General features: G+C 37.3%; 1 protein-coding gene across 1 annotated transcript in view; it reads left to right on the top strand.

Annotated features, from left to right (window-relative positions):
• The window catches only part of dph1 (diphthamide biosynthesis 1), a 111,819-nt gene that overhangs the window by 83,252 nt on the left and 11,093 nt on the right, over positions 1-17,474 (top strand). The window contains exons 9-10 of the mRNA XM_051128691.1: positions 1,591-1,691; positions 14,722-14,800. Coding sequence (XP_050984648.1) covers positions 1,591-1,691; positions 14,722-14,800 — 180 coding nt within the window. The remainder of the gene's footprint in view (positions 1-1,590; positions 1,692-14,721; positions 14,801-17,474) is intronic.

Genomic DNA, 17,474 nt, shown 5'->3' with positions numbered 1-17,474 from the left:
ATTTCCCATTCATAAAGACAGTCACTTGCTTTATTCCTGAATGAATCAGCCGTTTGAATGAATCAAATGAATGAATGATTCAGTAATTAAATCACTGACTTTCCGCCACCTACTGGCAGTTTTTGTTTTTAAAGTATCTTTTCAGTTATTTAAATCATTACATATTTCTGCATTCAAATTTGTATATTTAAAACATTATTCTCAACATGAATTTATGAATTTGATTGCACTCATGCCACCTCTGAGCCTCATTAAACATGAAAATACTCCTGCAAGCCACTTTTGTGTTCTTCTGTGCTACCTCTGTGCTACCAAATGATTTCATTTGATTGGCAACTTATTCTGCTTGTTTAAATTCTGTTGTTTTAATTAGAAATTTATAAAAAGCTTATAAAATATAAGTAAAAAAAAAATGATGGCATACTTTTAATAAAGTTAGGAAAATGCCATTACAAAGGTAAAAACAAAATTCCCCGGTAAATCACTTTAAGAAATATCACCTTGTAATGGGAAGTCTAATTTTTGATCAGATTTTTTGATTATTGATCAGAAGGTGCTCCTGAAATTTTCATTGTGTTCGAAGTTAGGAGCACAAGTGGTCCTAAAAAGAAAAGTAAGCGGAGAGCTCTGTTTCTGTGTGCGCTCAGAAAACCCTGTAAGAAAACATGATAATCAAATTATCAAGTTTTTTTTTTTTAAACATAGTCTCTGAGCGATGAGCTGTAAAGGTGCAGCTCTATTCTGGAAAAGGGGGCGGGGAGCAGCAGCTCATTTGCGTTTAAAGAGACATGCACGAAAACAGCATGTTTCTGCTTCCACTCAAAATACGCATTTTCAGAACTGATCTATGGGATATTTTGAGCTGAAACTTCACAGACATATTCTGGGGACACCTGAGACTTATGTCACATTTTGTAAAAAGGGGCATAATAGGTCCCTTTTAATTATTAGTGCATAAAACATTAAGTTAGCATTAGATGATGGCATACTGTAAATGTATAAATAGAGAAAATGAGCATGAGAGGTAAAATATGTATACAATTCGATGTTTTGGGATACATTAAAAAGTACCCAATACTGGTATAACCACCAAAATATTTGTTGTGATTCATTTCAAAGGTGTTAAGTGGGGTTCAGGTCTTTGTGCAGACCAGGCAAGTCCCTCCAAATTAGACAGTTTCTAGGGAAACTAATAAATCAAGGCAACAACAAAGCCGAACATCATTAATGGAAAAAATTTAGCTAAACTGGCCATTCATGTTAGAAACACAGAGCTGATGGTGGTTACTAAAGCTTTGAAGAACATAAAGGGTTTACACAAGCTGTTTACATGCGTTCAGCTTCAGCGGTCCTGTGAAGATTTCTCATTAGGCGATAGGAAGCGGGTTTCTTGTTCTTCAGTAAATTTGGAAAATTCTTGGTTGTAATAATTTTCTGTTCTTTTTCCTCCTACACTGTCAGATCTGTTTGATGTAGGCTGTTCTCGGTGACCTTGAGCACTATGCATGAAATTTTGTTGTTTTTATGTAAATATGTGTAACTTTTAGTATTCAGCTCCTCTGTTTTTATCTCCTCTCTCTCTTTCTTTAGCACTTAGAGTCTCGGTTGGAGTCGTTGGGGCGTTCGTTCACTCGTGTGCTCCTGTCTGAGATCTTTCCCGGCAAGCTGGAGCTCCTGGCAGACGTGGACGCGTGAGTCTCTCCTCCATCTACATGCACAGTCACGCTCTCTATTTCACAATTAAACATCAACTCCTGTGCATCATGTGAAGAAGCTCCTCCATAAGTTGTACATTAATCTGAGTCTCAGCACACCCTGAGGACAAGGTGAGGATCGACAGAAATATCACTGACAGTGACGAGTATGTCAAACGGGGTCACAGGTTTTGTTAGTGAGCAGCTCCTGTGTGGCATGTGTGTTATTGCTGTGGTGGGCTTTGAGATTATTGAAGTTCAGTGGAACAAAGGAATGGGCTTTTTTTGTTTCGGTGTATTTGCAGGAAGCAGTAAGTCATTTTTGTTGATGTTTCACAGGGCAGTGTGATTGGGATCTCCTATGATCATGGAAAACCTAGAAATATCAGGAAAGTTTGAAATGGTTGTTTTAAGGCTTGGAAAAGTAATGGAAATAATAAAATCTTTATTATTATATATATATAAACGTAATTTCTGTGATTTATAAATTATTTTATTTATAATATAGATTATTAATATTTTATTTTTTAAAAATAAAATATTCTGTGGAACACAAAAAAGGCATTTTTAAAAATGTTTCTGTTGAAAAATTATGTATTATTATTATTATTATTAGGTTATATTTACATATGAATATAAATAAAATATTTAATATATAAAATATATTCTTTGGAACAATAAAGAAGTCATTTTCAAAAATGTTTCTGTTCAAAAATTGATTGTTGATTATTTGTTGATATTGATTAATTCATTGTTAATATTTTATATTTAAATATAAATATAAATAAAATATTTAATATTGTACAAAATATTTTGTGTGGAACACTAAAGAAGATGTTTTCAAAAATGTTTATGTTCAAATATATAGTTTTTCTGTTAAAAACGTTAATATTTTATGTTTAAATAAATAAAATATTTAATATGTAAAATATATTCTGTGGCATTATCAGAAATGTTTCTGTTCGAATATATGTACTTTTGATATATGATTATGTTCAAAAAAATTAAATTGTTAATATTTTATGTTTAAATATGAATATAAATACAATATTTAATATTATATACAAAATATTCTGTGGAAAAGTAAAGAAGACATTTTCAAAAAAGTTTCTATTCAAAAATTATTGATTGTTAATATTTTGTTTAAATATAAATATAATATTTAATATTATATAAATGTGTTCTGTGGAACACTAAAGAAATTTACTGTTTACTAAATTATAGATTGTTAATATTTTATGTTTAAATATAAATATAATATTTAATATTATATAAAATCTATTCTGTGGAACACTAAAGAAGACATTTTCAAAAATGTTTCTATTTAAATATATATATATATATATATATATATATATATATATATATATATATAGTTTATTTAAGTTTCTATATACAAGTTTCTATATATATAGTTTATATAAGTTTCTAAGACATTTTCAAAAACTATACAGTATATAAACTACATAGTATATATCAGAAACATATTTAGTTTTGATATGTTTCTGATATATACTGTATAGTTTAATTCATACGAAATATTAAATTCATTTAACTTATTCATTTTAAATATTATTTATAAAACTTAAGTTTTGTTTTACTTGCAGTAAGATTGTTTTTGTTTTTTTACACTCAGAAATTGCTACTAAATTTCCCAAATCGACAAGTAACACATAAAATTTTGGAGTAGAAGGACTGTAATAGCATTTTCCTATAAACATCTTGTTACATGGTTCGTAAAATCATTTTTACAACGTAGGGAATCAGTCCGCAAACCCCTGTTTTAGACCACTGTTATGGCACTTTTCAAGTGTTGTAAACTTTTAACTGTCCGCTGTTTTCTATTAAAGCTCTGTTAAACAGAGAACACGCCCGCCCGTACTGCTTCTTATTTTACGGGAACCCTGCATTGTACACACTCCCCCACTGCCTGCCCTCTGCATCCGGTGGACGGTAGACGGACACGACGGCCCCCCTAAAATGAACGAGTGGGTGAACGCGGGACAGAAAGCTCTGAGAGAAAATGATGAGGAGGAGGAGGAAGGCGTGGAGGCTGTTAAAATAGGGAACGAGAGTGAAACAACTCAAAGTGAGCACGCAAGAGAGATCAACCGCCCCCATCAGTCGTGCCTCTCTCCCGCCACGTGAGTGACACCGCATATGTAATCGAAGCATAACCATGACCAGAGGAAAGTTACACCTCAATCTCTCCTCCTCTCATTTTCTCCATTAATGTCAGTCGCTTGTGCTGCAACTGCTGCGGATTCATGTCATCTTGGCAGAAACATGAGGATCCGAGCAGAGGAAGACATTTCAGAGCGTAACGTGAGCATTGATTAATGCTGCACTGATGATGTATATGACGTCCCGGAGACGGTAAGATAAGGAACGGAGCTGCAGTCTGCCAGCGGTCATCACCGTAATGAGAAGGTTAATCGAAATGTCCAGCGTTGAATTACCAGCCCAGACAGGAGTGGACCCAAGTATGATTCCTGGTAGGGCTACACAACTAATTGACAAATTAATTAATCACACACATGTACGTTGTGTGCAACGGCAAAGCGTAAAAATCTATAGTAATGACAGTCGGTCCTAATGAGCGAGGTTTCGCTTTTTTGAAAATGAGAGGTAGACAGTCAAAAACAAGGCGATAATCATCGTCAGTAATTTGTAAATGTTATTTGCTTGCAGCAAAATGCTCGGATTATTATCAACAAAGCATTGACTAGACTGCATTGTTGATTACAATGAGACGGGAGCATCAAAACAGGACATAAAATAAGCATTTTAATGCAAATTCTGTTCATTGGAATTAGTAATTACAGATACAGTATCAAGGGAAATAATTGTCGGTTATGATTGTTGTCAGGTTGTGCAGCCGTAATACTTCAATTGGATGTTTTCTACCGTGGAGGAGGCCTTTTGCGCTGGTGTCGGGCCTGGAAATGTGGAGGCTAAACCAACGGACCGCAGCACTTGAAAATACAATTCAACTTTAATACTGTAAGGTGTTTGTGGGTCCTCTGGCTGGTGTGAAGTGTTTGATGTCTGCTAGGAGGGTCATTCCTGTTTTGCAGTGCCTTTTGAACTGTGTAACTTTTGAAAAATGAATATGCCCGTGTTGTAATATATGGAGGTGGGTAGACCAGACGTTCAAAAATACAGTATGTTCTTGGAAAGTTGATGGAGTTGAAGTGATGGAGTTAAAATGTTTTAAGTGTTTGCACAATGGCAAGAATTTATCAGGATGCCTGACAGGATGGAAATAAAATAGTGAAAAGAAATAAATAAGAGTGAATAAAGTTAGCACTGTCAAGCGGTTAATCGCGATTAATCGCATCCAAAATAAAAGTTTTTGTTTACATAATATATGTGTGTGTACTGTGCATATTTATAATGGATATATAAATACACACACACATGCATGTATATATTTAAGAAGAATATCTTAAAAAATAATTGTATAAAATATAAATTATATGAATATAAATACACTGACCAAAATTATAAACGCAACACTTTTGTTTTTGCCCCCATTTTTCATCAGCTGAACTCAAAGATCTAAGACTTTTTCTATGTACACAAAAGGTCTATTTCTCTCAAATATTGTTCACAAATCTGTCTAAATCTTTGTTTGTGAGCACTTCTCCTTTGCCGAGATAATCCATCCACCTCACAGGTGTTGCATATCAAGATGCTGATTAGACAGCATGATTATTGCACAGGTGTGCCTTAGGCTGGCCACAATAAAAGGCCACTCTAAAATGTGCAGTCTTATCACACAGCACATTGCCACAGATGTCGCAAGTTTTGACGGAGCATGCATTGGCATGCTGACTGCAGGAATGTCCACTAGAGCTGTTTCCCGTGAACTGAATGTTCATTTCTTTACTATAAGCCATCTCCAAAGGTGTTTCAGAGAATTTGGCAGTACATCCAACCGGCCTCACGACCGCAGACCACATGTAACCACACCAGCCCAGGACCTCCACATCCAGCATCTTCACCTCCAAGATCGTCTGAGACTAACCACCCGGACAGCTGCTGCATCAATCGGTTTGTCGTCGTAACCGACTTGAGTGGGCAAATGCTCACATTCGATGGCATCTGGCACTTTGGAGAAGTGTTCTCTTCACGGATGAATCCCGTTTTCACTGTACATGGTAGATGGCAGACAGCGTGTATGGCGTTGTGTGGGTGAGCGGTTTGCTGATGTCAACGTTGTGGATCGAGTGGCCCGTGGTGGCGATGGGGTTATGGTATGGGCAGGCGTATGTTACGGACAACGAACACAGGTGCATTTTATTGATGGCATTTTAATGCACAGAGATACCGTGACGAGATCCTGAGGCCCATTGTTGTGCCATTCATCCACGACCATCACCTCATGTTGCAGCATGATAATGCATGGCCCCATGTTGCAAGGATCTGTACACAATTCCTGGAAGCTGAAAACATCCCAGTTCTTGCATGGCCAGCATACTTACCGGACATGTCACCCATTGAGCATGTTTGGGATGCTCTGGATCGGCGTATACAACAGTGTGTTCCAGTTCAAAAACAAATAAATGGAATACTGAGTTCAAACTTTTGAACCATAGTGTACGTTTTGGTGGACATGAAAATGTACTGCATAACAGGATTGGCCCCGGAGCCTGAAACTAGAGTTCAACAGAGGTGCTACAAAGAAATGTGGGGAGAATGACCCGTTTGCTCTGAACTCGACCCTCTCAGCATCTTGCGTAAAACATTTTGTTTGAGAGCAGGCAACCCGGGCAGGCAGACATATACATCCTGCGATCTCACTCCAGACATGCCAAGATACCTGCATTGGATGTTTGATCTTATCAGTAGTGTAAAACAGCACATATACTGTATACTCTCTGTGAACGTGGATTTCAGATATATTGAGAAACTGTGAGAGCTTGTGTGAGGCTGCCCACACTGAAAAATCGTGGTTCCACACACGCACAGACACGAGACCACATCAAAATTATACATTACATATCACATTATGTAACCAAACCTATTAATAGTCAATCTAAACATTTCTAAACTTAGTTTTAGCTTGCAGTTAGCAAACTAACCACAAACAGTAGGCAATGCATGTTAGCAAAATGCTAACAAAAACAGCTAAACTACAGAGTAGTGTGACAGGATTTTGTTACTAGCAGCTACATTTTAGGCTCCAAGGAAATAGTATTTTTCACAACATATCAGAATGGATTAGCTTTTACACAGTTTTTACAGTTTTTAAGGATTTCCTTGCTGGTCTTCCTGGTTTTAGAGGGGTTTTGACCACTTCTTTTGTTGGTCAGGCTTTGAGCACAGCTCACCCAGGCTAGGAGACCAGCTAAAACCAGCTAGGTCCAGCTTAAACCAGCTAAGACCTGCCAACCATCAGCCAGTCAAAGATTTAATTTGTCAGACAGTATTGCGACTATTTAAGACAAGCAGTTTAGCAGTTAGTAGATTGAATGTTTAAAGGCTATTAGCTAACCTGCGTCTCCTTGCTCGCACATCTGAAGCAAATCCAGTCGGCTGTCTTTGGGAAAACTTCAGAAAGTTTCCTTCCAGCGTTCACCGTCACATATACGTGCCCTGTATTGTAAGCCTAATGTAATTACACAACTCTGTCGGCTTTAAGTGATGGAAGGCACCGGTGCCTACTTCCCTGTGGATCGGAAAGGTTAATTGTGCTATTGTATGCTGCAGGTCGAGTGGCTAATTAAAATCCATTATTTCCACTCCGAGAGAGAAGAGCCGACTGGGGCTGTTGCTCCCACCAGCACGAGGAAAACCCTCCCTGCAGTCATTGCAGACTTCCCGTTCATCTTCCTCCTTCAATTAGACTCTTTGGTGTGAAGTGTAGCCCCCCCACCTTCAGGCGACGGTTAGAGGATCAGCAGGAACGTGGCCTCATCAGGTCTGCCTTCACATGCTGATGGGGCCATTTCAGTGGAAGCAAAACAGGCATCATTACACGTCTTTGACCTCTCCTCTTCTCCGCGAAGCAGAAGTGGATTGGGAGAATGGGCTTGATGCGGCCAGACGGAGGAGTGTGTCTCTGCCCGTATGGCTCCCTGCAGCGAGGGCTGTCTCAGGCGAGGGGACAGATGCTGGCTCTGATAAGCCTGTAAATTGAATTTGGTGGCGTGCTGAGGTTCCCGATGCAGCCTCAACCCTCTTGCATATTAGAAATCCGATTCTGTTACAGATACTAAGTTCATATTTGCATTTACCGCCCATTCCTTATTTCCCTCTGTGTGTGTCTGGAACTACACTTCTGAGGAAGACTCCCATTGCCTTCAGCTCTCTGCCTTTGCTTTCTGCTGCTCTGTGTTTTGTATAATCTTTGCTTGGGATTTTTCTAAAACTAGACAAGGTTGTTACCACACAGAGTGATCCAAGGTGGTCTATATTACCTGGAGGAAGCTGTTTTAGATAGATCTGTCTGTCTGTCTGCCTATCTGTCTATTGTTCTGTCTCTTTGTCTGTCTGTCTGTGTGTCAGTCTGTCATTCTGTCTGTCAATCATTCTGTTGTTCTGTCTGTCCATGTGTCCTTCAATCATTCTGTCATTCTGTCTGTCCGTACCATAGTTGTTCTGTCATTCTGTCTATCTGTTAGTCATTCTGTTGTTCCATCTGTTTGTCTCTGTCAGTCATTCTGTCAATCATTCTATCGTTCTGTCTGTCTGTCCATACCATAGTCATTCTGTCTATCTGTTAGTCGTTCTATCGTTCCGTCTGTCAGTTGTTCTGTCTGTCTGTCAGTCTTTCTATCATTCTGTCTGTCTCTGTCAGTCATTCAGTATCATTCTGTCTGTCTGTCTCTTTGTCTGTCAGTCATTCTATCTTTCTGTCTGTCTGCCCGTCCGTTATTCGTTCTATCGTTCTCTCTGTCTCTCTGTCCATCAGTCGTTCTGTCATTTTGTCTGTCTGTCAGTCATTCTAACTGTCTGTCCGTCCATCTGTCAGTCGTTCTATTGTTCTCTCTGCCTGTCTTTGTGTCCCCCCATGAATCAGTGATTCTATTGTTCTGTCTGTCTGTCTGTCTGTCTGTCGTTCTATCCTTCTATCTGTTGTTCTATCTGGACTGTCTGTCCATCTCTTTTTCTGTCTGTCTATCCATCTATCTGTCTTTCTGTCTGTCCATCCATCTGTGAATTGTTCTGTCATTCTCTGTCTGTCTGTCCTTCCGTCCATCCATCAGTCTTTGTCGGTCAGTCATTTTGTCTGTTTATCAGTCATTCTATCTTTTTGTCTGTCCATCTGTCTGTCTGTCAGTCGTTCTGTAGTTCTCTCTGTCTGTCTGTCTGTCCTTCCGTCCATCCATCAGTCTTTGTCGGTCAGTCATTTTGTCTGTTTATCAGTCATTCTATCTTTTTGTCTGTCCATCTGTCTGTCTGTCAGTCGTTCTGTCGTTCTCTCTGTCTGTCTGTCTGTCTGTCCATCAGATGTTTTATCATTCTGTCTGTCAGTTGTACTATCGTTCTGTCTGTCTCTCTGTCTCTCATTCTATCTACCTATCTATTAGTCCGTCCATCCGTCAGTCATTCTATATTTCTGTCTGTCCGTCCGTCCATTATTTTTTGTATTATCATTCTCTCTGTCTGTCTGTCCATCAGTCATTCTATTGGTTTGTCTGTCTGTCTGTCAGTCATTCTGTCTGTCAATAATTCTATCTTTCTGTCTGTCTGTCCATCTGTCAATCATTCTATCATTCTCTCTGCCAGTCTGTCTGTCCGCCCATGAATCAGTCATTCTATTGTTCTGTCTGTTTGTCTGTCTATCTGTCTGTCGTTCTATCCTTCTATGTTGTCTGTTGTTCTATCTGTCTATTATTCTGTCTGAGTGTCTGTCCATCTCTTTGTCTGTCAGTCTGTCTATTTTTCTGTCTGTCTGTCCGTCCGTCCGTCAATTGTTCTGTCATTCTCTGTCTGTCTGTATGTCCTTCCATCCGTCTTTCTGTTGTTCTGTCTGTCAGTCAGTCGTTCTATATGTCAGTCATTCTGTCTGTCTGTCTGTCTGCCTGCCTGCCTGCCTGCCTGTCTGTCTACCTGTCTGTCTGTCTTTCTGTCCATCAATCATTGTCATTCCATCTATCGTTCTATCCTTTTTTTTATCTTTTCTATCTTTTTTCTGTCTTTATTTGTCTGACTCACAGTACAGGCTGTAAAACCTAAGCTTTTAAAATTATGAACTTTCAGACAAGACTTTGTCATGACAACATCAAAGTTTGCCTTGACAAGCTTTCCCTATCCATGTATTATAATGAAGTAAATTGTGTTCTGTCAGAATCCATGGCTGTTGAATCGCTGTCAATGAAAAAAGCTTTTTGAGTCCAGATGGTGTAGTTACAGCATCTACCAGCAGGGGTTACAGGGTCACGCTAACCAGCCAAACTCTGACCCATCGGTGTTCCCACACAAATGCACACAGTAGTTAAAACTAGTGTCTAGTGTCAGATGGCCCTGTTATGCTGGGATCTGTGTGCACTGCCAAACATCACATCAAAAACTGTCCATCAGGCAGCCCCTTCCAGTGGGTGGTTTTTGGCCAGAGTGAGCCAGACTTTATTCTGATCAAACGTCTGGCACTGTGAAACTAACCAAATTCCCACACACAGTACTCAAGCAAGGCAGCTGTTGCATGAGTCTGTGACCAATTTAAACAAATGTGTCCATCGTTTAATCACCTTTTTAAAAAAAAAAAAAAAAAAAAATCTTGATCCAGGGAAAGGGTTTGAATGACTGTCATTTATTCATTTGCCTTAGGGGTGTGTGGATCATTTGGCAACAGAAGAATACTGTACCATGATGCAACCCCCTGGAGCAAATAAGGATTAAGAGTCACGCTCGAGGCCGAGATTAAAGGGGTCATGAGGACCAGTTGCATTTGCAAACATCCTTGGATCAACTGACAGAGATTTATATCAGTAACACCATGATTTGCTTTATGGATCTATTACTCACTAAGACATTCTTAACCCAGTTATAAGTGTTCCAAGTAAAGCTACAGTCAGACATGCCAGACAATTAAAATAAAAATTGCCACATCTTCAACCTCTATAAACACTTAGTGTAAAAAAAAAAAAAAAAAAAACTGTGTATACCTGGTATTAAGATGTGTTTTGTTCAATCCAAGTAAAATGTAAACAAAACGTATGCCTTAGGCCTTGTCCACCCTAATGGTGTGCACTCACCAAAAGCAGATTTAATTTTTTGCGCGAGTATATTGCATACAAAGTCAATGCAAAGGTGCAAATAGACATGAATTTTCACAGGACGATGTGATTGCTGAGAACGCACGATATACGCCTCAAAAGCGTCCATGCAATTTGGAAAATTTCAAACTTTTGGAGAACAATTAAAAATGCTAGTGTGGACGGAGAGCGTGTTGAAACGAAAACGCAGTTTTCCAATGTGTCGCATTCGCGACTGAAAACTACTGTGTACGACTATGAAAAAATATTTAGAAGCGCCATTGCGACTGACCCAATCAGCATATTTATGTTTGCGCTGAGGGAAGCTTCAAAGGTTTCAACATGTTTATCAGCGTTGAGTAATGTATCACAGACATATCTCACCAGTTCCTTCATACATAAAGTATAGAGTGTAAATAAGAGATTAATTGTGCAGTGTAGTGCAGAGCTTCATTGATTATAATGGAACTTTGTGAGATCGTGATGAACTAAGAGTGACAGCTTTTAAGGATTTTAAGGGAGTTTGTAAATGAGATATTGATTCAGTACAAAAGTTAAATAAACAAGAAGTTAATATTACTTGACTTACATTGTCCGACTATAACACTATTGCCTGATTTTGCTCTATTTTGGCATCAAAAATAGTTTGAAAAGTCACCACTGATCCGCTGCGCATCTCCATTTAAACACAGTGGTGTTTTGTTTATGAATGAATGTGTATTGTTAAGCGAATCTAGTGAGTCAATGATTCAATTTCCCATTCATTAAGACACTTGCTTTATTCTTGAATGAATCAACTGTTCGAATGAATCAAATGAATGAATGATTCACTAATTATCTCAGTGACTTGCAGCCAGGTGGCAGTTTTAGTTTCATTTTTAAAGTATCTTTTCAGTTATTTAAATCATTTAATATTTCTATATTCAAAATGTTATATTTAAAACATTAATCTCAACATGAGTTATGGGAAGGCAGATTTTTTCCTTATTGATTAAAATTTCGACTGTGAAAGTAAGCGTAGAGCCCCGCTGTCAACGCTGGGTCAGAAAGCTCTCGGATTTCATCAAAAATATCTTAATTTGTGTTCTAAAGATAAACAAAGGTCTTACGGGATTGGAATGTCATAAGTAAGTGAGTAATTAATGACAGAATTTTTATTTTTGGGTGAACTGTCCCTTTAACTCCCACTTGTAATACATTTATATTGTCTTTTTGGTTTCCCAAGTGTGGCGTTTAGCTGCAGGTATGCAAAGCCCAGTGAATGTTCTCTTACTTAACATTAGGCATCCGAATACCCACAATTCCACCTCCAGTGCTTCTGTATTCATAACACACATTGGAAAGACAAATGCAGTTTCTCTAGACACTCTCTCGCTCTGCCTGCCAACGATCACTCATAGTGTTCCTCATGTGACTCTCTGAGCCCTCCCTCACCTCTCATGTCACTGTTATTCTTTTCTGTCCCTCCTTCTCTCTCTTTCTTATTCTCTCTCTCTGCCGCCCAGTCTGGCTGCTATGTAGGGTAGCTCCGTGGAGACTAGGGCATTGCAGTGCAGTTGTTTTTGCTCACCTACCCTTTCTTATCGCTGCCTCTTTCTCACCTCAGCTCTCTTTCCTTTTTCCTCCTTCTCTCCCCACTCCTTCTTTATTTTATTTGACTCCACGCTTGTCTAAATAATAATGCTTTGCAGGGAGGCTTTAGGCCAGTGCAGATTTACTCTCATATTTACAGGAGAGAGCATCAGCACTGCACATCAATGCAGTTCATATTCACATTCACATTCTTCCTGCGAGCCAAGCTGTGCTCTGCTTCCTCAAGTGTGTGTGTGTGTGTGTGTGTGTGTGTGTGTGTGTGCTCGCTTTTCCTTCACACGTGTCTTAAATATTATAAGATAAATTTTGCTCAGTGTTATTGTTAACCAGTGCTAGTGTTGTATCCAGATCTAAATGAATTTTTATATTTTATTTCACTTTTATGTGTTTAATATTATTAAAATGATTACATATCAATGTTAATATATCATTTACATCACCATTCTTATTTTATTTTTAATAATATAAATAATATTATATTTTAATAATATTCAATATTTTTAAAATTATACTACAAATCATAAAAATTTGTTTCATAAACAAATGTTAGTAATTAAATAGTGCGTATTTTATTTTTCTTTATGTTTTAGTATCTACATAATTCCTTTTCGTCCATTTTTTTAATTTCCTAGTTTGATTATTGTTTATTTATTATTATTATATTGGTTATTGTTCAGATTACTGACAATTAATGTTATTAATTGTTATTTTTAACCAGTGTTATTGTTGTATCGAGATACTATTATAATATGCATTTATATTTTGACTTTTTCATGTATATATTTTCTGTTTTATTTCAGTTTTAGTTATTAGTACATCAAGCTCATCTAAATGTTGCTTTGGCAACTAAATGAAAAAAATGTTTTTATTATAGTTTTATATTTTATTTTAGTTAACATTTACTTTATTTAATTTAATTTAGTAAAAATGTGTTTTATGGTTTTAGTTAACTAAAACAAAACCCTGTTGGTAACTAATACTATTAAAATCGATGATAATTATTAATTGAATTAACGCTGAAATAGAATAAAAATATAAATATTAAATAGAAAAACTTCAACTTTAAAAAAGCTATGAAAATTATCTAGAAGCAAAGTGAAATAAATACTAACAATAAAATAAAAATGAAGCTCCAATCTACATAGAAAAAATAAAAAAAAATACATAAAATGACAAAAGTACATTACAAAATTACTAAAACAAACTAAAATTACAACTGTAAAAGCGCAAATTAAGTTAAATCAAATATTTATGTACATTATGATGTATATTAATACTTTTTTATTATTTATTTAAAAATTAATTAAAAATAGTAATATAATAATACTATAATATAATAAACTAATGATAGTATAAAATTATTCTAAAATAATGCTGATTTGATTTCATTTTTAAATATTCACAGATGGGTCAAAGTGGTCAGAAATGTTAAACAAAAAACTAAAAATGACAAAAGTATATAACAAAATTATTAAAACTCAAATTACAATTGTAAAAGCACAAATTAAGTTAATTTAAATATCTGATGATTTACAATATATATATGCATAAGTATTTATATTATTTATTTAAAAGGTAATTAAAAATATTGGTAATTACTGTAATATAAAGTAATAATAGTATAATATAATAATATAAACTAAATAATACTAAAATAATGCTGATCTGATTTCATTTTTAAATATTCACAGTTGGGTCACAGTGGTTGAATAGATTTATTTTTTATGTATAGTTTTTATGTTTATATAGACTAATTTGTTTAAAAAAAATCTAATTTTGAATTAAATGTTAGAATATGCAGATTCTAGTGAACATAAAATCATAATTTTGTTTACTTAAATGCCTGGTCTTACTGTGATAGATTCATATGTGCACGATTCACACTTGTCCTTTAATCTCTTTATTCAACTTTAATTTGTCGGATGTCATTTTTGAAAACCTTGTCCTCGACCAATCACATTGAGGACATCAGACCCATTTTTAGTTATCGGAACATTCCCCATGGAGACTTTATATTTCATTTTTTGATAACATTTTATAAAACACCCACTCTGTCTGTATCAGCGTTTAGCAAACCAATCATCTCCTCTTGAATAAAAATCCCTACATTTTATTCTCACTCTGATATAATCAAATATCTCAATAAAGTAAACTGGTTGGCAAACACTTTAATTTTCACTTTGATTCATTTTGTTTAACTAGGTCTCTCTTCTCATCTTCCTTTATAGGTGGGTGCAGATCGCTTGTCCTCGCCTTTCCATTGACTGGGGAACGGCTTTCTCCAAACCCTTGCTGTCTCCGTATGAGGTACACGAGTCTTGCACAGTCCTCTATCTACTGTACTTAAAGGAGAAGTCCACTTCCAAAACAACAATTTACAAGTAATTTACTCAACCCCCTTGTCATCCAAGATGTTCATGTCTTTCTGTCTTCAGTTGTAAAGAAATTATGGTTTTTAAGGAAAACATTTCAGGATTTTTCTTCATATAATGGACTTCAGTTGTGCCCCTGATTTTCAACGTCTGAAATGTAGTTTAAATGCAGCTTCAAAGGACTCTAAATGATCCCAGCCGAGGAAGAAGGATCTTATCTAGCGAAACGATCTGTCATTTTTTCCGAAAAATAAAAATTTGTATACTTTTTAAGCACAAAAGCTCGTGTAGCACAGGCTCTCGGATGCACGTCCAAGGGTCGTTCTTGAACGATTCGTTCATTTTGAACGAATCTTTAATGTGACTCGAGAAAAACAAGTCGTCTCAGGGAGTGATTTGTTCAGTCACGCATGCGCAGCATCCTATTAGGTTCTGTACTGGAATTAGTTCACCTGTTTCGAGTCTTCGGGTTTTTCGAGTCGTTCGTTTATCTTATGGGGCTGTCACACATTTTGTAAACACTGGGTCTGTAGTTCCACGTGACCATTCGACATGATTCAATAGTACGTCGTGAACACGCATCCCAGAGCCTGTGCTACACAAGCTTTTGTGCTTAAAAAGTATACAAATTTTTTATTTTTCGAAAAAAATGACCAATTGTTTCACTAGATAAGACCCTTCTTCCTCGGCTGGGATCATTTAGAGCCCTTTGAAGCTGCATTTAAACTACATTTCGGAAATGAAGTCCATTATATGAAGAAAAATCCTGAAATGTTTTCCTCAAAAACCATAATTTCTTCACGACTGAAGACAGAAAGACATGAACATCTTGGATGACAAGAGGGTGAGTAAATTACTTGTAAATTGTTGTTTTGGAAGTGGAGTTCTCCTTTAAAGGGGTCCTCAGATACCCATTTTCCACAAGTTGATATGATTCTTTAGGGTCTTAATGAAAATTCTATAATATACTTTGGATAAAATTTCTCAATGGTTGTGGAAAATAACACCCTTTTTAACTTGTCAAAATGAGCTCAGCAAAAATCATCCCATTCTGAGGAATTGTTCCTTTAAATTAGGGCTGCAACGATTAATCGAACGATGTCGTGAGGCGCGTTTAGTCAATGAAGCCGAATTCGATTTTGAGCGCGATTTTGGCGTAGCTTGTCAGTGCTTTAAGGCTCTGTGTATTACTTGCTCTGTGTACTGAACGCACGTGATGGAGCTTTACTACTAATCAAAGTACCGGCTTCATTGACTAAACGCGCCTCACGACATCGTTCGATTAATCGTTGCAGCCCTACTTTAAATGCAAATGAGCTCTGCTCACCCCGCCCCTCTCTTCTCGCTGCTGCTCTGAGAGATTGTTTACTTTAGCGTGTTTAGCCGCATTTAGCACGTTTAGCCGCGAAACTTGCTAACTAGCACGTTATTAGGAACGTTGATTGCAGAGATTCATAAAAAAAAAACCTTATACTCACTTCTGCTGTAAGTGAAGCTGTATCACAAATGATTTGCGCGAACATAGACGCATACATGTAGATCGGGAGGCGCATTCCCTTCACAAACAAACATAATCCACTGCATCTTCAGCGGCTCAGATGTCGGGAGTAAATGACCACTATGTTCATTATTACATCTAGCAACACAACACTTCAGTCGCTCAGTCGGAGATATTTAACTTATTATCTTATTATCTAACTTACATCCCTGCTCCGGCATCGAAACAAAGAGGGCGGACTGTTACAGCTGATCTGAGGTAAGACGCTCATGTCAATCAACTATCGTGGGAGCGGCCTCTGTTGGTGTGACGCCACAACGACAGGCATCTGAGAATGGCTCGATTTGAAAAAGGGGATATTATTTTTAGATTAATTAAAAACCACTGCATGGATTTTTATCATTATAGGGCAGATTTGTACATACACTGCCAACACACATTAATGTTCAAACAACATGAGAAAGTGAAGTCCGATGACCCCTTTAACTATGATGGATACAGAACCTATGAATCCCCATCTCCCTTAACTCACGCCACACAGCTGTACTTCCACTGCAGGTGTTCACCTCTGCCCCGTCAGTCCATGTGCTGCCAGTCATGTTTGTCATGAGTGTTTCTGGGCATGTCTGAGTGCCTTTGGGACATAAAGGCTGTGTATGCATTTGTGTGGACAACGCATGTAGGTGTTTGTGCTCGTAAACAAACATCTACGCGCACACCTTAATGCTAGTGAAGGAGAGGGGTTTGTTTACCCACCGTCTCTACTCCTCAGAGACAGACGGGACGAGTCGTCCAGTTCAGGGTGGAACAGTAGCTCCTCCCAATGGCTGACTAACTGCAGCGCCTTTCCAAATGCGTCTTTCTTTCTGTCTCTCTCTCTCTTATCACCAGAAGCGAGCGTGCATCTTGATTCATGTCATGCCAAAACAGGACTTAGCCAGAATCACACACCAAGCGTTTTTCCTGGGATAGGTGTCTCGGTTAAATCCCTATTCCCCATTCCCAGATGCAAAACAGAAACATCTGGTGGATTTTTATCTGCAGATAGACCTCATTAAGATGCCTGTTACTCCTCTCGCTTAGTCTATCAGGAATTTGTACTATTGGTTGA

The sequence above is a fragment of the Labeo rohita genome, chromosome 15 (assembly GCF_022985175.1).
Source record: "Labeo rohita strain BAU-BD-2019 chromosome 15, IGBB_LRoh.1.0, whole genome shotgun sequence".
Taxonomy (NCBI): domain Eukaryota; kingdom Metazoa; phylum Chordata; class Actinopteri; order Cypriniformes; family Cyprinidae; genus Labeo; species Labeo rohita.
Note: the sequence above shows the minus strand (reverse complement) of the source record. Positions and strands in the feature narration are given on the sequence as shown.